This window comes from Dermacentor variabilis, unplaced genomic scaffold (genome assembly GCF_050947875.1).
Source record: "Dermacentor variabilis isolate Ectoservices unplaced genomic scaffold, ASM5094787v1 scaffold_13, whole genome shotgun sequence".
Classification (NCBI taxonomy): Eukaryota; Metazoa; Arthropoda; class Arachnida; order Ixodida; family Ixodidae; genus Dermacentor; species Dermacentor variabilis.
Genome location: NW_027460291.1, coordinates 28313321 through 28335873, shown reverse-complemented (window position 1 = coordinate 28335873; position 22553 = coordinate 28313321). Strand labels below are relative to the sequence as shown.

The 22553-nt window shown below is 45.1% G+C and overlaps 1 protein-coding gene across 11 annotated transcripts in view; it reads right to left on the bottom strand.

The window, feature by feature from the left end:
* Positions 1 to 20783, bottom strand: part of LOC142566826 (uncharacterized) — a 52351-nt gene extending 31568 nt beyond the window's left edge. The window contains exons 1-3 of one of the 11 annotated variants that reach the window (XR_012825144.1): positions 20718 to 20783; positions 19260 to 19392; positions 17580 to 17696 (exon numbers count right to left, since the gene is read on the bottom strand). Coding sequence is in view for 3 of the 11 variants with exons in the window: in XM_075677718.1 (XP_075533833.1) it covers positions 5899 to 5933; positions 17580 to 17696; positions 20197 to 20360 (316 nt within the window). In the remaining 8 variants the exon portion in view is untranslated. Of the gene's footprint in view, positions 1 to 5898; positions 5934 to 17579; positions 17697 to 19259; positions 20132 to 20196; positions 20419 to 20717 lie in introns of those variants that run through there. The other 10 variants (XR_012825143.1, XR_012825137.1, XR_012825142.1 and 7 more) reach the window with 10 other exon arrangements.
* Positions 20784 to 22553: the final 1770 nt, after the last annotated feature.

Genomic DNA, 22553 nt, shown 5'->3' with positions numbered 1-22553 from the left:
TGTGGTGTAAGCTATTGATCACTGTTTTAGGCCATTTTGAAGCGACATTACAGGTTGTCAAACTTAAGTGATAATAAATGCCCAACTTCAAATTTTTCTATCATCAAGGTGGATCATTTCTTATGACTAAATTTAAAAACGTATAACTTCGCTCAAAAATGGCCTAGAACGATTTATAGCTTACGACACACTATGAATGTTCAGATTGATTCAATGTGCTCTATGTTACTGTGCAAGTTGTTAATCAGCTCATTAGGCCCTAAAGAATTAACCCTTTGACGGTCAATGACGTAAATATACGGCGCCGCAAACAAGTCCAAAAATGGTAGATGCCATATATATATACGGCGCCGTCTGTACGTTTAGAAAGCGCGCCAATTTCCTAATTTTTTCTTTTCTGTCATGTGCTGCCACTATGTGGGGATACAGGGAATTTTTTTCGCGCGCCTCCCTCTCTCGGTTTTCGTTGCATGGTTTGTTTTAGCGCTAGTTTGCTCTCGCGCGTCTACATACTACCGCTCGTGCATTGGCGCACGCGCACGTGCGGGCAGTTGTTTGGATTTTGTTTCGCGGGCGGTTTCGCCTTTTTTCGCTTGCAAAAGTGATGGCTATCACGTTCCCAATCGCTCAAAGGGCGACCGCTTGCTTCTCGCTCGTTGAGTGCTCACAGGGGTGCGCATAGGAAGGATCCCACCGTGCATGCGTTTCCGTTTCTTTTCTTTTTTTTTAATAGTCACGAAATCTAATTGCCCTAGCTGGTTGGCGATAAGATGAAGGTTAGCGGAAGTGTGTCACACATGTTGCTTTTTTTTATGGGCACACAACCAAACAGTTTTTTTGAGTGCGCGCACCTACGCAGTTCGATTACGCTATGGACGTATATAATAGTGCAAGGGCAGGAACATTTGAGACTTGCGAAATATTCTCGTGTGCGGATTTTCAAAGCTTTGAACTCTGTGCATGAAAATGCATCAAATTTTTAATACAGATAAGTTTATTATTTCCTTTTTAATTGCTGTTATTCATGAATGAAGAGTGCATATATACCAACGCAAAATATTTTTTTGTCACTTTACGGTCACCCTGGAAAAATTACGGTAAATTTTTTTCGAAATAAGTCCCTAAGATTAATTGGAATCTGCAATAAAAGAAATCGACCCTGGGTGGTTGCACATGGCAAAAAAAAAAAAATCGACCCTCGAAGGGTTAAAGAACATCCTCTTTTGGATATCATAAAAAATATTTATCATATGAAAAAATAATTGTATTTCTGGAATCAGCTGTTAAAAATACATTAACTGTGAAAATTTCATTAAAATTGTTCAAGAAAATAAGAATATAAAAGTGCCTCATGCCCCCTTAAAAGAACACTAAAGGGAAACATTATCTGAGCTATGTTAGTAAACTACTTTTCCAAAACACCAAAAAAGCCACTCTTACCGCAAGAATGCTCTTGGTGAGCCAGAAAATATGCAAAAATGAAAAACAGGTGGCCTTGAAATTCCCACGCCAGCTCACTGCGGCATCATCGATTGTGAGAGAATCTGCTCGTGGCCTGTTAAGCTGATAAAAGTGAACTGCTACACACTGTATTCTAAAGAGCTAAAGACTGAATTTAGGAAGCTTCAAGAACATTTACTGAATCATAATGGTCGAAATGCAAAAAATGACTTGGTGTCACTGTGACATCACAGTGACACCACAGATTGGCCCTGGGGTTTCTGCTTGAAATTCAAAAATGAAAGCATCATTTTCTCTTCTAATAATCAAGTTATTGCCGCTAAATCAAAGAAAATAAAGTTCATTTAAGAATATTTTATCAATCTAAACTGATTCAGTGTTTCTGTCCCTTTAATTACCCTTGCATTTCAGAAGAACAGTACTCAGCAAAAACAGCTGCAAATACATCTTGTCAATCATGAGTGATGAAACTACAACAAACTTTCAGAAAAAAAGTTTAACCCTAGCAGCAAATTAGCTGAATATTCTGCCTTATTATGTTATGGGGCTTAACAACCTGAGATTGGGTTACCAGGAACATTGTAGTAGAGGGCTCTGTGTCAATTTTGACCACTTGCGGTTCTTTACCGTGCACGTAAATCCAAGTACATCAGCAGTTCTGCATTTTACGCCCATCAAAACACAAATGCCGTGACGAAACGAACATCTCCAGCACATCATTAAAGTTTGTATCTCTCCTGACCAGGAATCAAACCATGACCACATGCTCAGCAGCACAATACCTGAGCTACTGAGGAGGGCAAGTAGCCTGCAAGTGTAAATTCAAGGCACTAAAGAAGTACACAAATTGATTAGCCCTTCCCAGAAACTTTTTTTTCTACAGGGTGTTTCACGCAACTTGAGCCAAACTTCAAAAATATGCAAATGTCACGTAGCTGGACCGAACCGAGGCAATGTTGTTTGCCGTCGCTTGGAGATACCCAGACTATTTTTTGCATTCTGCCTCGTTACATAATCAGTCTTAATTAGTTAATCAACTTCTCAAATATTATAATTAGATGAAAATTGTCAATGAGAAAATTATAGAACAACAATGAAAAACTCCCGATACAGCTTTCTGTTGCTCAATAAGTGCTACATAAGTGTTTTCCCGAGCATGAAAGAAGCCTGTGAATACAGGCAAAATTGCCATGCGACTGGCACTCGAGGCACTTTGCGTGCATTTGCGAGCTTCTTTCATGCTTTCTTTTTCTTGCTTTTCTCTTATGCTACCCCAAACCATGAATCTAAAACAACTTGCCTAATTCTCTGCTCTGCTGAACAAATTCAGATGATGAACCAAAGCTAATTCGGACCCAATTAGCCAAGCAAGTTTTCACTAGCGTAAACGAAAGAACATGCTTTTATTGAGTTGTCTCGTAGTAGACCATGATGGCAGGCCTATATGCACCTACGTTACTCGCCCAAAAATACTTGTGAACCTACAGTTCACAATTATTTCTTGTTCATTTGTTGTGCAGTGGCATGGTTTGTAGAAGGCACCAAGTAATTGCAATCATATCAATGTGCATTGTGGCTGGCAGCACCTTGGGGTCTTATAATTAACTCGAATATGCAACAACGTGAAGTACAAGCTCATGCAGTCGCACAGTGAAGACTTTTCTTTATAGCAAGCCTGTGCCAGCTCCACAAGCCTGTCCATGTAGGAAGGGCAAAATTTGGGGCTTCTAACTTTTGCAGTCACACAACTCCTAGAGCAGACACAGCAAAACACACAAGTGCCTAACAATGGTGCTTCTTACGAGTGGTTTGTTGGGCTAGTTGATACATGATTATGCTAGGAGAATGCTACTAAACTTAAAAAAAAAAAGTGAAAATAAATCGAGAGGCAGACACAGACAAAGTGAAAGGAAGGCGAGTTGTTAGTCCAGCCACCTTTCTATCGCTTTGTCTATGCCTGCCTCTCGATTTTTTTTTTTCCTTTTTTAAATTTGGTGGCATTCTTCTAGCAAAATCAATGGTGGATGGTCAGGACAGATGACGGATGTGACATCAAATGCAAATTATGCAAATTATATGTATAGGCTGACAAAATGGCTGACGTGAAACAAGTATCCAGGTAGCCCCCAGCTAGACTCTCTTCTGCCCTTGAGTACTTTCCATGCCTGACCACATAACTATATAACCGCTTACTATATCCTGCAAGAGAGACGCTATACACTAATGTTCTCCTCAATGGTAAAATTAAAGGAGTCCAGAACCAGGCCTTGGGCTTGGCGAAAGATATAGTCCGCGGAGGGCATGCACTGCTGTGAATACCTCAGCCAAGTTTTGCAGTCGTGCGCGGCTCATGGATGGAGCTCACAGGCGGAGCGTGAAGTAGCCTTTCTCTCAAACGCTCTCATTTCAACACAAGCCTGCTGCTTGCTCTCTTCTGGATGCTTTATTAAAATTCATATAGCATATTCCCAAACGCAGCTGCCATTAGCCAATAGCTGACATCAATCAAAAAGGGTGTTTGGATCAGTGCACTTCATCCTACTGTAACTGCGTATATTTATTCATGAAGTTAAATAAACAGGCTGAAGTAAGCAAAAATGTGCTTTCAAATTTTGATAATAATTACATACTTCCGGAAGAAAACAACTATCGTAAGCTCATTCAGGGCTGCGGCAGCCTGTGTGGCAAATAAACTTTGGCCGCCCTGTTTATCAGTGTCATAGCAGTCGAACCTCACCAATTTTCACTAGTTTTGAACGCTCAACTAGTCTCGATCCATGCGAAATTTAAGGTCAGGCCATACTCACGCTTGCCTTGAGTAGACGCCTGGGCAGACTAATTGACAGTGCTTCAAAAAATATGCATGTTGGATGTGGCTACTATCTGGTAGTCAAGCTTATGAAGGACAAAGCTGGTCTGCACCATGCAGAACGGTCAGACTGCTGCACACGCACTCTAGCCCTGTCGTTCACAAAGCAAACGCTACGCATATGCACTATGGTTACATCTAGCTGCAGTCTGCTACGTAGCATAGATTCCATGTCCGCCGCGATGAATCCACTGGCTAAGTGCACTCCGGCTCGCTGAGAGCAATCGCTTGTGACTTACGTCTGGCACGTCGCAGGCGCCAAAATTGGAAGTGGCGTCATTAACATCCAAAACCAAATTTGAACTGTGTGCCACGTTTAGAAGGCGTGGGCACACCCCGCTGTAGCCTTCATCGAAGGAGTGGGAGCACTGTGAAGGCCGTGTGCGATTCCCAACAACTCCGCTTCTGCTGAATGCATTGAAGTGGATTTTGTGGCAGAGTATTTCTGAACTAGTCCATTTTCATTTCAAATGCCCTTCTCCACTTCAGTAAAAAGTGGTTCAAGGCCCCTTTAACCACTCTCACCTACCCTTGCCTTACCCTAAAGACTGGACAGGCATTTTAAGATTTATTTGATTTCTTCGTAATGACTAATGCCCAATTGCCCAATTGTCACCCCACAAGTTTTGAAGACTAAAAAACCCAGAAAATTAAGACCGTTAATTATTGTGTGCCAAGAAAACGGCACCATGTTTGTATATCTGAACAGTGTCACGGAAATGCGCCTAATTTCTACCAGCTTGAAATCATAACTTTATTTGAAGCTGTGCAGACTGTAGATTCCCTAAATGTTAATATCATAAAGAAATTACCAGCACAAGAATAAGAAAACTAAGTCTAATGCTGAAGTGGAAGAACCAGTGGTTGTTGACCACTTTCTTGGTTCGTGGAACTATGGCACCTGCACAAAAATTCAGCTTCTGCAATCAATGTCACAGACAATGCTGGTACCAGCTTTTAGTTTTGGCAGTGGGTGAAACCGCAACTTTATCAATATCACTAAATTCTCCAAACAACCAAACTCATAGTACAACATCTTGGCATGTATACACATCAGTATAAAACAGGATTGGCTCAGAAAGTAACTTCCCTGAGGAACAAGCTTGGTTTAAATGCATCAAGTTCTTGTTGGAAAGCACAGCTGTTGGTAGCTGTCTGACCCTGCCTAGGATCATGGCCACCACCGCAAATGAGGGTGACCACCTCATTTGCGCTGCTTATGCATTAAGAAGGTGGATACCAGACTAGACCAATTAGTCAGCAAGTAAACGAAATGCCTCAGCCTGCATGTGGGCATGCGGACACTGGGAAGTATATATTTGGATGTGCCAATTCGCCCTACACATGGATTACCAGGTTTTGGTGACGCCCCTAAGCACCAGAGAAGCGGGTGGTCAGCAATTAAGATTGCCTGATGAAGCACCACGCTACTGGCTTACAGCTACACTATAAAATTCAGAGAGGCCAACAAGAATGCTGTAGCATACACTCTCTTCACATTAACATACCCTCAGCACATCACGCACAAAGACCCAGAGAAAGTGCATGAGTCATCCTGTGGCACTCACCCGAATTTGTCAGCGAAACCCTACAGGATCCTTTGCTGCAACAAGTAGTGAAGTGGACAATATTACATCCTGACATTGCAATGCACAAACAGCTGGAGTGTGCCCCCATGTGCAAGATTAATTTGTTGCAGACCGGCTACTATGTGGGAACAGGTCTGCAGTGCCACCATCCCTGATGAGCCAGCCAAGGTGCACAAGTTGCACACAGGCATCATCCACATGAAACTGCATGAGCATTTTTGGTGGTCAGGCACGGATACAGAACAAAGGCGGAAGAGCTTATGAAGTCGTGCCCCATATGCCAACCTGTGGACAAATCAGCCAAGCCAGTCACACCACCATTGCAGCCTGTGCATTTTCCCTACATGCTGTAGAAGATATTTGCCACTGACTTGGTTGGTTCATCAGCAAATGCCCTGCACAATTTTCATTTTGCTAATACTCTGACAAGACAACATCAGCAAATAACCAGAAGCATGTTTCAACCTGAGTGTGACAGCTGACACCGTGACATCTTTCTTGCGAAGTGTGTTTAGCCATGTAGGCTATCCCGATAAATTTGCCAGTGATCTCGGTTCACAGTTCACAATTGTAAAGATTGAACAATTTTTTAGAGAACATAGTATAGAGTGCTCCTTCTCAATGATCTATCACCCACAGTCAAACACGCAGGTTGAACATTTTAACCATGTATTGAAGGTATTGAAGGCGTACATTCACGCCTGCCTGAAAGCAGCGCAAGCCTATAAAAGAATTTGTCACTCAGAGCATACCAGTGTACACCATATTTGCCAGCAGGGCAGAAACCAGTGCTACTTTTACACTGCTGTCATCCCCGGACAGAGCTTGACCTAGTAGGAGCTCCTGATTACAGTTGCCGACTGATTTTTCGGACTCCAAAAATTCGGACATCCTCAGTTAGTCAGGTCTGCTTTGCGGCACCGCCATTCTCCCCATAGACCATATAGAACGACTGTCGAAACTTCGGACACCTTGCAACCTCTCGTCTGATTTTTCGGACACTCCTTGAGCCAACTCGATCAAAAGTACCATGCACCGACTCTGACCGGTGCATGGTTTGACTTGCTGAACACCATTTTTGTTTTGAACAGTGCCTCCTTGCTACCCCACGAAGTGACGCTACTGCAAAATCCCTGCTCATCATCATCGTTTCTGCCTGGTTCGTGGCTACAGCAGTTCCAGTCTCAGCTTAGTAAGCCAGGTCAAGACAATCCATCAGCTGATTTGTTTCTTTCTTCGTGCACGATGCTGCGTGTAGACCACGTTTTTCGTTTGTGCGACTGATGTCGGCGTGATGGCGTGGTGATGTTTGCTTTGTGTGCTGTCTCGAGGTTGCGGTGATCCAACGCGGCCTACGGAAACATTGCGTCAAGTGTCTAATGGCGCCGACAGTGGCCATGCAGACTGCGCTGGGGAATGCCGGCAAGCGGGTGCCAGGAGGCCCAGGATTTGTCGCCTTCCGATGTGCTCCCTACTGACGCCGAAAATGTCCTGCCGAGACCTGCGCAGTGGTTGCATTGCCATTCCGGACACAGTCTCGATTGACAGTTTCACAGGTGCTGACACTATTCTATTGACATGCGCAGAACTCGACTACGGCGAGATCATTCGTCAGGTTTCTGCTGCACCGCTGGACGATGACTCCGAGTCGAAAGATGACGCACCATGTGCTATGCTGCCGTCGCATGCAGAGCGTGTACAAGCAGTGACTATGCTTTCAGCCGCCTATTGTGACCGTATGACTCTCTCCGAGATTCAGGCTTATCTGACTGCGCGTAAACGGAACAGTGTGCAACAGCGCATTCATGATTTCTTCAAGCCTACTGCTGAGCCCGAATAAGTGCGTGGAAATAAAGGATTTTATTTTCTTAATCTGCTTTTTCGGACACCTGTTTATTCGGACATTTCCTCAGTCCCCATGAGGTCTGAATAAATGGTCAGCGACTATGCCTATATATTTACAAACAGGACGACAAATTGCAAGCAGGGATAGCTTCAAATGCCAAGCAAACACCGACCAGCAACATGGTGCAAAGGATGTGCCTCTGCAGCCGGGAGAGGTAGCTAGGGTGCAGATACCAAGTCCCATGCTGAAAAAAAATTATGCAGATCCCACGCACTGTGCGAATCGATGTAAGTGAAGCTTTCTATGCTGTTTACTTTGATTGATGATAATTAGCGGTGATGTTGATGGCAAATGTTTAATTTCTTCAATGTTTTGTCCAACGCAAGAGTGGAGAGTTGATGTTAAACATTATCTTGAGTGCACCACTGCTGTTTGTCTGCGTAGAACACAAAACACAAAGGGAGAGGTGTTTGCTTGAGGCGTTGTTGTGCGCCATATTTTATAACCTCTGCGAGGGTTGAGCACTTTCATTGCCTCACATGGCAAATCACATCGTGGCAGAAGTATGAAACTTGAATTGGATTATGGGGCTGTACGTGCCAAAGCTAGAATCGGATTATGAAGCATTCCGTAGTGGCGGACTCCGGATTAATTTTGAAACCGTGGTGTTAACGTGTCCCTAAATCAAAATGCACGAGCATTTTTTATTTCGCCCCCGTCGAAATGTGGCTGCCTCGGTTAAATCCATGACCTCGAGCAATATGCCATAGCCGCAAAGCTATTGCGGCGGGCATAGAAGTATTGATATGATGTGTGACCACTTCCGTTGTGTCACCTAAACCCTGCGGTGCACTTAAGTTAATGCGGCTCCGCTTCTTCTCGCCCTGCATAAGTTGTCCGCTAGACATATCTGCATGGTTTTATTTTTCAGAAATAGCAAAACGCAGCGTACCATTGGCCTCGAGCGCCACCACTGGAAAAGCTGGCGCCACCGTCGCCGTGACGTGCTATTAGGGATCACGTGGACATAGCGGCCGCGTCGGCTGCTTCGGGAGCGCCGAAGCGAGCTGAAAACGAGAGTTTAAGTTCCCTCGTATACTGCGGTCCTCAATTAGTGGAGAGATTTTCCCGCTTCGAGTGTCTCCTTTACAACGCTTGAAAGCAATACAATAGGTAGTGGCTGCCTTTGAAGGCGCGCAACATGGTAGGCTACTGCTCGGTGCCGCAGTGCCGGACGCACGCAACGGAGCCCGGTGTCAGCCTTATTCACACGTAGCCGCATGACAAGAAGCTGCGTGAAGCTTGGCTCGCGAAACATAACACCGGCAAACAGTCATCGGCTACAACTCTGGTATGCAGCAAGCACAGACGCGACGAAGATTTCTGCTACGGCGCCGGTTCTGCGATGCTCGCAAAACGCGCACTGAGACGCTCGCGCGAGTACGCTGCCCGACTAATGTCATGACGGTTTGGTCTATGAACTTGTCGATGCTATAGATACTGGCAAGTTCACTGGAGTGGAAAGGGAGCGGTAAGAAGCACATTAAAAGAAAGCATGGCATATTGTCATGTTTGTGTTATAAATTAATGCACAGGAGTACAAAATAGAAGCAGCGGGAAATCGCACGCTGAGAACACCGATAAACATAAAGTGTGACGCAACTCGAGAAATAATATTGAAACGTCCAAGAATTTAGAAGAAAAAGATTGAATCGTTGCGACGGCACATCACAGTCCCCGTACACGTCGAAGTCTCTACAATGAAATTATTTTGGAATCGCTCTGATAGCGCCCACGCAACAATGGTTGCTTGTATACTGTCAAATGCTCATATTCTTCGGCCTAAAGCTCATGGCAGGGTACGAAAACGCGCACGCGGCGAAAGCGAAACAGTGCGCGGACAAGCATGCAGACGCTCAGTCGATCGCTGCAAATCTGCGATCGCTGCATTGAGGCTTCATTCTATTACGCTCCATTTAGTTATAGAAACATTATAAGAGCATATTGCACATAGTTTGCTCTCAGCGTTTACCTACCTTTCACGCAAGAAGCCGGTTCAGGAGACTCCATCACGGCGACCGCGCGCTGTGGCGGTCACTGTACGTATTCGGTAAACAGATAGCATCTGTAAACAATTCTGTGTTTTCAGTTTGCCCAAGATTATTATTTAGACAGTAAAAAAACTTATCTCGTTTCGAATGTACTTACAGAAATGTCCGGGAGAGCTCGCGCGTGGTGTTTTCAGTGAGCGCTGATAGCAAAACCTATGATGCGCGCGCCGCGTGATCCCTCATACTACGCCAGCAAGGCGCTTCCGATAGATGGCGACTCCGTAACTCCTCGCCCCCAATACCTTGAACTTAAGTTTATCCAGCGTTTTCTCGCCTTTTCATGTCACCTTTTCCCTATCACCCCCCCCCCCTCCCTCCTTGTATTTGTATGGGAACTGCAAGCGAAGAGTGGCAAGGCTGTTATTTACTCGTTTCGCGACTGCGTGGGTACTACCCCTTCCCTGCCCCCTCTCTTCCCTCCTCTCTTCCATTCTTTCTAGCTTCCCTCTGGACTTGCACGTTGGTAGAAAGGCAAGTGCTTGCAGGGGGTCATGGATAATTACAGCTGTCAAGAGGCTAAAGTGGTGATGAAACGGTAGCTCCAGAGGCTATTGTGGACATTCAACGTGGTGCATCTCAAAGGAGTTCCTCCCATCTCTTCTCTGCCTCGCTTCTTCCATGTATATCCAAGCTCTGAACCACCCCCCGACACGGTGTGCAGGACAGCAGCGCCACAGCAACGACAGCAGTGGGAAAGTCGGAAGGAAAAGGCAAAGAAAGCTTCGCTTTAAAAAACATCAAGCTAGTAAGATCCCTTCACAGTGTATCGGCATCATCAGGATTGGGGACGTTGTTTTGCACAAATAAGTTCCAGTCACACGTGCCAAATTCACTATTGAACTGCTTTTGATCAAAGACTTTAATGAGCAGTTTCATGCCTTTGTTGTGGCACACCACAGTTTTTAACCGAGTTACACATGACAAAGTAATGACCTGCGAATTCACACTTAATAATTGCTGCAAAGAAACAAAGATGATAGGTGCAGACCATTATGGTGTTTTTCACTGGTTGATCTGGAGCGGCCGCCAAAATCCTCGAGCAAGCGCTCGGGTTTCTCAATTCCCAATCGGTCAGCAGAGCGCAAGAACGCTCCGCGGGGGATCACACAGGAAGTCTGCCTAAATGTCACACAAACCGGCTCTGGAAACTAGGCCCGACTTCCCCTCTATACGTTTCCATGGCAACCAAAGTTACCATCCCCCGTGCATAATTTGACCCTGGCAGTCCCAGAGTCCATCATTTTGATGTCGCACCCGCAAGGATTGTGCATGGACAACGTACATAGAAGAGTAATGAATGGTAATGGGACGTAGAATCAACAATGGAAAATAAATCTAAAAACAATTTATCCAGTTGTCGCTTGCTCATGTTAGTAAAGCAGGTTAGGAAATGACACACAATCACTCTGCTTTTGATAAGTGCCTATACCTTGATACCACTGTGACAAACCTCTGCATGTACAACAGCTTTGCATGACCTATAAAATTGCAGCTATTTCACTTTTGCTAAGTCTTTTTGTATTGTCCTCACTTTTGCTAAGTCTCTTTGTATTGTCCTCACTCTGCATTTGAGTTTGTGGGGTTCTCACACCCATTCTCTTGGGACAAAGGAATGACAACACAGTAGTGCAAACAATCACAAGGGCATTTATTGCACCTTTCATAGATCAATGCCTGCTAGCCGAGTTGCTATACACAAAACATGCCGATGGGCGCGCAACAAATCTAGGAAGTCAGACTCACCGCGACCGGATATAGCGAGCGAATATGTTCACCCCATGCTGGATCCCAACGCCTGGTCGTTCGTGCGTACGGTCACGCAAACGGTGGCTCGTTCGAAGGAGGCCTCACGAGACGGTCTCGCAGAAGCATGGATCAGCGCACGTGCGGCACGTCCGCGCTGCTTGCCGTCCCAGACCCAAAGAGAGTGCCTTGTCTTTCCCGCACCCAAGTAACCCTGCTGTGAGGTGGCGCTAGCAGCGCAACACTCGCGCCATCTCTCGCACTGCACTTCAACCACTCCGACCGCCGTAGGTGCCAGACCAGGCGGCGAAGTCGCATTGCAGGAGACGGGAGCTATGCGGGAAAACAAGATATCAGGGGACGCGTGAGAGTCACGCATCCCCACAAGTTGCACAAGCAACTCTGTCAAGAGCAGTCCAAGAGCAGCTGCAATGCAAATGCCATGACGCACAGTCCGGGAACTACACCGTCTACCTCATTGTGTCGAGCAGAAAGTAGACAACAAAGTCAAGCACATCACATACAGCCATCTTTATGAGGACTCCACTATATTTCCTAGCCCAGACCTCCTTGTCGTAACACCTGTCTTACAGCAGGCTCTGTTTTTTTACATTACATCTACCACTAAAATTTTTTTTATTTTAAAAAATGAATGAGTGCAGCTTTTGTTCATGGCCTCCTTTCTCTACTCAGTAGGATTAGAAGACTGCTGCTGAATTCACTACTCTCTGCTGAATTACATTGGATTGCTTTGTCACACCTGGTCCCACATCCAATCAGTAAATATGAGTTACTAGACGTAAAGCGCCATGCAGGGAGTGTTCTACCTCAATATTTTTGTTGGTGAGTTCAGTAGCAGTAGAGATCGAAAATGAAGTGCTGAAATGCGAGAAGGTGGAGGCGATGCGAGCTACTCCGCCCATTTTTTCGACCACGTTACGACATTCCTCTCCCACCTCCTTTAGTACAGCAAGAACGGCCTTGTTTCGCCCTCCCCCCCAACATTTCCTTGCGCACACGGCGCGTTTTCAGAGGCGGTATCGTGCATAGCCCACGCGACACAGATGAGGTGGCATCGAACGTATTGGCCCTGCAAACTTGGCCACTAAATTATCATCGTTCAGGAAGCTCATGAGTAATGTGGTTCTGCAGCCACAACCTGCTGTAGCTGAAGTGGTTTCCAAAACGAGGCTCACTACTTCGGTCACAGACCCTGCCAGAGTGTCGGGCAAAGAAATAGTTTTTTAGAGGTATATACACTTCACAGCAACCCTTCGACGAAAGCCTTGTCCAAGGCTCACCACATAGTGCTACTGCTGGTTCATCTTGAACTAGATGCAACAAAAAGATTATTGTTTCAGTGGAGGGCCCCTTAAGGAAGAATGTGATATACATGTTGGTGTCGAGTGCGTGCTGCTTAAAATTTTGAAGCGTTTCTGGATTGATCAATGGCATATGGAAGAAATATTTTGCCTTCTCCCATGCTTGGAGACTTGAAACGTACTTCCTCTATGGTACTATCTTATAGATGACAATGTTGATGACCTCAAGTACTTCACATATTCTGCCTCATACAGTTATAGATATATAAAGGAACTCTGTGCTCTACCTCCATGAAGAAAGTATTTTTCCTTTCTCCATGTCTACAATCAAGCTATGGTAGCTAGAGGGATGGCTACGGTGGCTCTAGCCACCATGATCAAGCACTGTGGCACCTTGCATACCACAGCACTAGCACATACCCACCACATCGGCCAAGGATCCAGCGGTGAGAACAGAGGGACCGTCTACCATTTTTCAAGTACCTTCATTTTTCATGAAAGGAAAATTGACAACCACTTTCAATTTTGCAGCGCATTAGAATGCTTACCCATTGAAGGGCCTAAATGTGCAGTAGTTTCTCAGAAAAGTGAGAAGAAATTTTTGAAAGAATTTTTCAATCTGTGTAGTCTCTTCTTGAAACTGTGTACATACGCCAACGGATGCTGACAACATTGATTACTGGACCGATGGCAATTTCAAAGGTCACGCATCAATGTACCACTCTTATTCACTGCAACTGCACAAGATGGCACCATTTTTCAACGCATGCTAGCTGGAAGGAAAAATGAAATTACTTGCAAACAAAGAAAAGTAAGCAGAAGAGCAGAAAGTACACTTGCAGGCAACACAATATTGCACCCAAGTTAAAAAACTCTCCCTGCGCAGCTTTTTGGTTATGTGATGGTACACAGATGGGGTGTACTGTTTCAGTGTCGAGCAACACCACATGTCATTCTTGCACCTCTTTCGGAGCCATATTAAAAATAAAATTCCTTGTTTCTGGAGAACAAGCATGCTCACTTCCGTCAATGTGACCACACACTGTTCTCATTTCCACCCTAATCTCAATGCATGTTCCGAGCAGTAGACTGTCCTTTTAACTTTTTTGTACTGCGCATATTGGGTATCGTTAGCCCACTACCTATGGTTTCAAACGCCGGTTTGGAGACTTTCCGTGCCGCTCATGGAGACACTGCGCTATCGGATGTGAAAGAGAAGAACTATTCCTTTGTTTCCTAAGCAGTTCGCTGTTTTCCCCCAGGCAGCGATTTTTGAATGTGCTCTGATGTTTTCGCGCTCGTCAAAGTAGAAAGTAAAAACTGCCACCCGCTATCTAAGATTTGAAACACCGCTTTCGAGACCTTCTGTGCCACTCGCAGACACACCGTGCCTTAGGACCTGAAGGAGGAGAACTATATTTTTGTTTTCTAAGCACTTCGGTTTTTCCTCACCACGCATTAATCTTTTAACGCACTCCGAAGTCTGGCGATCGTCCAAGCAGAAAGTGAAAATGGCCAACTGCATATAGCAGCGCGCGCGCTTCGAACGATCGCAGATCTTGCAATTCCGCAGCGTTTTCAGACGATTTTATTGATGGATCCAGAAGCAGCGAGTCTGAGGATGCTACCTTTCAGTCGGACTTTGACTCTGAGAGCGACGACAATGCAAGCCAGCGCGGAACATCGGCGGCCGCAGCCCAGCACGCCAAACTGTAGTACTTCCACTCAAACTTTTGTAGCGGAATACCTGTTCAATTAATTATTTTTTATTTTTTCAGAGATAGTGCCTCTTAGACGTCAATAAATTTTGCATATCTAATTTTTGTTAAAGTTTTTTGTTAGTAGATACAAGCATGTCTTTAAAAACATTTTTCAATTTTATCCCACAATCTTGATTTTGGCAATCTATATCTTTTTTATCACATAGAGGTATTCGGCCTTAACTCAGGAAGAGGACCTTAGTGTTGAAGATATGAACAACAATCTTATGGGCATCATTAAAGAATCAGCAATAGAAGTTGGTGGCAAGTTAGACAGGATGCCAGTAAGCTATCACAGGAGACGAAAGATCTGATCAAGAAACGCCAACGTATGAAAGCGTCTAACCCTACAGCTAGAATAGAACTGGCAGAACTTTCCCTGTTAATCAACAAGCGTAAGACAGCTGACATAAGGAAGTATAATATTGGTAGCATTGAACATGCTCTCAGGAACGGAGGAAGCCTAAAAGCAGGGAAAAAGAAACTAGGAATAGGCAAGAATCAGATATATGCGTTAAGAGAGAAAGCCGGCAATATCATTACTAATATGGATGAGATCGTTCAAGTGGCTGAGGAGTTCTATAGAGATTTATACAGTACCAGTGGAGCCCACGACGATAATGGAAGAGAGAATAGTCTAGAGGAATTTGAAATCCCACAAGTAACGCCGGAAGAAGTAAAGAAAGCCTTGGGAGCTATGCAAAGGGGGAAGGCAGCCGGGAAGGATTAGGTAAGAGCAGATTTGTTGAAGGATGGTGGGCAGATTGTTCTAGAGAAACTGGCCACCCTGTATACGCAATGCCTCATGACTTTGAGCGTAAGGGAATCTTGGAAGAATGCTAACATAATCCTAATCCATAAGAAAGGGGGCGCCAAAGACTTGAAAAAATTATAGACCGATCAGCTTACTGTCCGTTGCCTACAAAGTATTTACTAAGGTAATTGCAAATAGAATCAGGAACACCTTAGACTTCCGTCAACCAAAGGACCAGGCAGGATTCCGTAAAGGCTACTCAACAATAGACCATATTGAAACTATCAATCAGGTGATAAAGAAATGTGCGGAATATAACCAACCCTTATATATAGCTTTCATTGATTACGAGAAAGCATTTGATTCAGTCGAAACCTCAGCAGCCATGGAGGCATTGCGGAATCAGAGTGTAGAGGAGCCGCATGTAAAAATACTGAAAGATATCTATAGCGGCTCCACAGCTATCGTAGTCCTCCATAAAGAAAGCAACAAAATCCCAATAAAGAAAGGTGTCATGCAGGGAATTACGATCTCTCCAATGCTATTCACAGCCTGTTTACAGGAGGTATTCAGAGACCTGGATTGGGAAGAATTGGGGATAAGAGTTAATGGAGAATACCTTAGTAACTTTCGATTCGCTGACGATATTGCCTTGCTTAGTAACTTAGGGGACCAAGTGCAATGCATGCTCACTGACCTGGAGAGGCAAAGCAGAAGGGTGGGTCTAAAAATTAATCTGCAGAAAACTAAAGTAACGTTTAACAGTCTCGGAATAGAACAGCAGTTTACGATAGGTAACGAGGCACTGGAAGTGGTAAGGGAATACATCTACTTAGGACAGGTAGTGACCGCGGATCCGGATCATGAGATTGCAATAACCACATGAATAGGAATAGGATGGGGTGCGTTTGGCAGGCATTCTCAGATCATGAACAGCAGGTTGCCATTACCCCTCAACAGAAAAGTGTATAACAGCTGCGTCTTACCAGTACTCACGTACAGGGCAGAAACCTGGAGGCTTAGGAAAAGGATTCTACTTAAATCGAGGACGATGCAACGAGCTATGGAAAGAAGAATGATAGGTGTAACATTAAGGGATAAGAAAAGAGCAGATTGGGTGAGGGAACAAACGCTAGTTAATGACTTCTTAGTTGAAATCAAGAAAAATAAATGGGCATGGACAGGACATGTAATGAGAAGGGAAGATAACCGATGGTCATTAAGGGTTACAGACTGGATTCCAAGGGTAGGGAAGCGTAGCAGGGGGCGGCAGAAAGTTAGGTGGGTGGATGAGATAAAAAAGTTTGCGGGATCAACATGGCCGCAATTAGCACATGACCGGGGTAGTTGGAGAAGTGTGGGAGAGGCCTTTGCCCTGCAGTGGGCATAACTAGGCTGATGACGATGATTACATCTCATTAATAAAACTATCATGCATGAAAAGTACATTCATTCTACCTTTTGTTTATATTTTACACAAAATATTGAGTGCAGTAGTTCCTTCAGAAAAAAAATTTGATGGAACCTACAAAAAACGCCATTTTCCCCATGGTAGGGAGAGAGTAGGGAAAGTGCCTTTAAATTAAATTTACATCTTGTGTCTCCTTCATATATTCCAACTCACTTCCTTTCTCCCATGCTTCTACACTTTCTTACTTCTATGAAAATGCCCATATCGCTTCAAGTTTCATTTAAACTATCCCTGTAATATTCCAAATTAAAACTCTACCTTGAGCCACCTGTGTTGCAACTTTGTCTTTTAATTTTAATCGTTTTGTGCATTTTCATTCCGTTTGCGATTGGTCAGAAACAGTGCATTACTATTCACATTTTTTTATTTCTTAAATTATGTTATTTGAATTTCGCAAAACACCAAGAATTTGTTGTGACAACAGCTATGACACCCTCTTCAAGATTTATAGACACAGTCTTTGGGCACCTGCCACGGCTATCGGAGGCAGAAGTGCTAGAGCTGCCTCGCAGTACCTATCGGTAAAATAGGCAACGCACGGTCATGGCCTGGCCATGACAAGACCTCAACGCTTGTGTTTCCTTCCCAACCCGAGGGCACCTGGTATGCCACATGGTAAATTGCTGCCATGGGAGCAGCCCAGACCTACTTACCGCAGCTGTGGCCTAGTGGGTAAGACAACTGGCTTGACAATAGACGGTGCGTGGTTCAATCCCAGTTGCTGGATGGCCACCTCTTCATACGGTGGCCACGAGGAGCAGGCTAAAGTTCTGAAACAAAAATAATTTTGCTGCTTGGCAAACAAAAAGCACAACTAGGCTATCGTCTTATCTATGCGTTCAAAAAAATTGAATGTGCCGTGTAGCGAAACAGCCTTACTGTGCTGCATTCAAGCTACTGTGAGTTTTGTACGCGTTAAGAAGAACAAATTGGTTATGCCAGCGCAGGTGCACAATGTCTCCAGTGAGGCGGCGTCGCATCGGACGTCGCGTTACACAAGAGTATTCCCAAAAGTGATCCACTGATAATACCGTTCCAGTAATGGCAGAGAACCCGGCATGTAAGGTGCCTGCCAGCAAGAGACCCCCCCGATTGCTCCCATCCACCGCGACACAGATTTTCCAGTTTGGTTGATGGACGTTATTAGTTCATTACGAGTTTATAACAGCATAGCATAAAGTGTATCAGTGTCATAGTCATAGGAATTTCTAAGTTTTCGTAAATTCTTTAAAACCACCTGTAGCAGACAGTAAATTCTTGTCCTTGACCTGGGTTATTTGAAGAGGCAGACATTACCAGAATGTGAACTTGAAACACATATTCAACTAATGAACAAAAATTCACTGATTACATTCCTAATTAATTACATTACAGCATACATTGAAATCTATTAATTGTAGCTAGTGAGATTGCAAGATGCATCTATTTGAAATGAATTTCAAGGATGACACCAGCTTCGAGATATTTCCCAAAGTGTGGGCAAAATACATGGGCATTCCAGTTGCTTTTCCACATCATTGCATAAAAAAGCATTTTGAAAAAAAAAAAAAAAGAAAAAGTGGCACAATAGTGCCATCTTTACGGAGTTTGATGGCGCACATCTCCAAAGTGGTTTCATTTTGGAAATCCATTCCAAGTGCATGTACCTTGCAAACTCACTGGCTACAATTCACAAATTGCAAACCATACAGTTAAGTAATTAAGAATTAGCGATTTTCTTATACTAGATGAATACATGTTTCTTATATTAGTTGAATACATGTTTCTATTTCTGGTGCAATTAATGGCCGATTATTGAATAATCAAGCTCAAGGACTAGAGTTATGGTATCTGCAACAATTAGATTTTTCAAAATCCCGTGAAACTTAAATGTCGCAGTTCCACCAGAAAGTCGAAGCACCAATTGTGATAGCAAATTAGTGGACATCTATATGAAGAAAGGATGGCTGATTTAACGACCGTATAAACTTTTAAACATAGGCATACTAACTAAATTAACAAGCATGGTGTCACGCGCACATAAGCAAGCACGAACGCATTTCACATTGAGCCGCGATTGGCGGCTCACCCTCGCGCGCTCTCACTTGCACATACAGCATACGGCGCGGGGCGACGATTTTATTGCCCTTGGACTTTATGGGGAAGCTCACGGCGACGCCGACGGCAGAAATGCGCCTGGGGTGAACATCAATAAAATGTTCCCCGTGTATAACCACGCGCTTTACAGGGTACTGCTATGCTAGCTATTTTCGATCGCTCCGACTGCACATACGTAATTACGACGTATACATGTAACGCAACAACGCACTATACTGGCGCTACGCGACACTTACCTATATGAAGAGAACCACTTCACGGAGGATCAGAACCTTTCGTTCATGGGCACTACGTGCCAAGCAGACCTGTCGCCAAGTGTTTCACCGCAATCCACATTTAGTGTTTCATTCACTGCATGGCAAGTCCGCCCTGTATTGAAGCAGATTTAGCAGGCACGCGTCAGTTATTAAGAAGAATAAAAGTCAAATACGCCTTATGTTACCATGACATACATACTTGGCGTGGGAAACTAGTTTTCAGAGCAGTACTGCGCTCAAAAAGAAAAAAAAAATCAGAACCATATTTGAATGACAAACGAAACGTGAAAATTATTAACTTTGGGATTGTCACGTCCCAGAAGAACTCCAGGATTATTTTGACAAATTACGGGCCGGTCTGTTGAGCAGCTCACGATATTTGTCATGCAGCACACGCAGCCCCTCCATGCGCGTCTCATGCTCTCTGTACATTTGGTCAAAGCGAGCACATGTATCCAGGTTGCACTGCGTAGCTTTGTCAGCCCACGGCACCGTCTGTTGACACCCACGATCAACATAACGCGGTTCGTCGCTGCTGCCGCCAACCGTCGCAGCGCCATTCTCTTCGCCATCGCAGCTTCGGGTGGCCATGTCAGAAAGGCCGCGTCGCACGATTGAGTCTTCGTTGTTCTCACTCAAGGCGCTCAAAACGTCGCACGTGTCGAGCTTGTCAGATGCTTGGTACCAAAGGCACTGAGAATGAGCTGAACGCACTGAATAAGCTGAAGTATTGCGCAGAACAAGCGAACTGCGGAAACTGCAAACGGTGCCAACCGCGTAAAGAAAGGAAATGCAGTGAATTGACGTGGTTAATATGTCACGTGACATAAATGCCAACGTCACGAGATATGGACGGAGGAAAAAGACAGAGAGAAGGCCATGGAGAAATGAAAAAAAAAAGGAGGAGGGATCATACCTCAACGCGACTGAAACCGAAATCTGGCGGGCCAGCAGTGGCCCAACACGTGATCGCACGTCAAAGTGCGCGGTTGGTTTTCCCGTTCCCGCTCTGCAGGCAGAACCACGGCATGGCAGCTGAACAAGCGCCCACCCCGCGCACCAAATAAAAACAACTGGCATAGATATTGGGAACCAAAGCTATCAGCAAATCTCGATTCTCGCTCCGTGATCTCGACGCGAGAGGTCACGTGTTGGGCTACCACTGTGGCTTCACGGAGGGTCCGCATGCCAAAGCTGGTTGCATTATGTAATGCTGTCTCAATGTGAAAGACCCTACCACTTCAGTAAAGTGTACTAGAATACAGTGGAGGGGAAGGAGCAGCTGGGACGGCACATGCTTTGCTGTGAGCATGCAGTGAGGCGCGCTGCGACGAAGAACACTGTGGCGGCGCTGCGATCAAAGTGGATTGGGCCGCATCAAGGTCGTGCCTTTGGAAACTGCTGGCGATACTTCTAGGAAGGGTCATTCGTACTCACGGAGGAAGGAAACTGAGGGGTGTTATTCTCGACACGCATGGCGGCTGCACGGCCGATATTATCCACCATGTTTACTCTCTGATTGGCTGTTGAGAGCTCACGTGCCTTGAAATTTGTGCCGGAAAACGGAAGTTTTGCGAAATGTCATTTTGCATTTTCATCAAGGTGACGAAACGTGACGTGGAGCTGCAAATTTTATGGACTAATACATTTTTTTGGTCCTAGGCAGCTATACTGTGATGTTAGCGCTTCAAAAAGAATGTGAGCGGTAGCATACACAACCAGTGCAATGCATGTGCAATTGCGCGAATGTGTGGTGGCGATTCAAGATATGCGCCATGCCAGCTTGCTGATTGGCTGAAGGAATATCTCGTGATGTGCGTCACAGGAAGGGCTGTTTCGTAAGCGTCATTTTGACGATGCGTGACGTTGCGCTGGACCGCCATTGCTGAGATTTTCCGCCATAATTTTTGCTGCAACGAGCCGCGCGAATTATGCTAATGAGCCGCCATATGCAATGGAACCGAGAGGAAGGCGTATCGCCACATTTTCCCCGTCGTTTGGCGCCACGAAAATATTTTGTTCATAATGCGTGCTCATAGTATTTGCATCGCTCTCGGGTGGTGTTGGCATTTGTGTTTGGGGCCATCATTTTTTTAAAAGAACGCGTTTATACGAAATAATATTGGTTGAACATAGCAAACTTTCGTCAATGTTGTCCACTTTTCACTGCTGCATTTGTATTGTAATCAAGATTTATGTCTTTTTGCACAATCAAAAGTTTTGACAATGGGCTCTTTCTAATTTACAAAAAGAAATGTACGCAAGGCGGTGCCTTGAAGTTTCCTCCCACGGTGCGAGAACCAGCGAAATGAACAAGAGATGGCAGCGCCGGCGCTTGCGTCGCGCTAGTGGATATCTCTGGCGCGCGCAACGCTATCGGTGATATTCGGCCGTTTCTCAGCCAGCCGAGTCGGGCTGAGTCACTTGCGTTTCACAAGATAGCGGTAACGTGGCCTAGAATGTGCGCGCATCACCACTGGTAGGTCGCGTATGTTGTCTCAAGCAAGAAAACAAGCGAGTTGGCGCCAACGTGGGATGACTCATTCCATTTTCCGGGGACACGCATCCTAGCTATTGAAGCAGACGACGTCTTGTACGCAGCAGACGACGGAAGCGAGAAGCGTTTTCGACCGAATAATCATATGCTTTGAGATAGCTGCTTTATTTTTACTACGGAGGAAAACTGTTTTTATTTACTGATAACGCTGCATTCAGTGCCTTCATTTCAGTTTCTTTGGCAAAACGTCAAGTTAGCGTCACGTTACGTAAGCAAAACTGGGCCACTAACGCCACTTTGTTTGCGTCGCGCCTACGTCACGCACCGAAGAAAATGGCGGAATGTCCGGAATAGCGCCCTAGGAGAGGCCTGACGTCACTCTTTGTGAAGCGAAAGTGAAGCCGGAAGTTGGCGTTGCTCATGGCGTTGCTCCGCCTATCGGGCCAGCTCTCCTCTCTTGTTTCCATTTCTCGCGAAACCACGCCGCACTGCGCGCAACCTTGCTGCTCGGACCAGCGCGCTCCGCAGCAATACTAAACAATCCTTAGCACATTAGCATGATTCCGCCAAAGAGGGCAAAATTTCCCGCGGATATTCCTTCGTCCGTTGCCATTGCCGTGGCGCGGCACATTGCGTACAGGGTTGCATGCGCGTTCATTTCACGAACTTTAGTTCCTCCTGTCCCACCTGGCCACAGCAACATCCGGTAGGGCACGGTCCAGATAACACAGCGCAACAAAACACGGACACCAACGCAAACCTGCCCCCACGGCGCC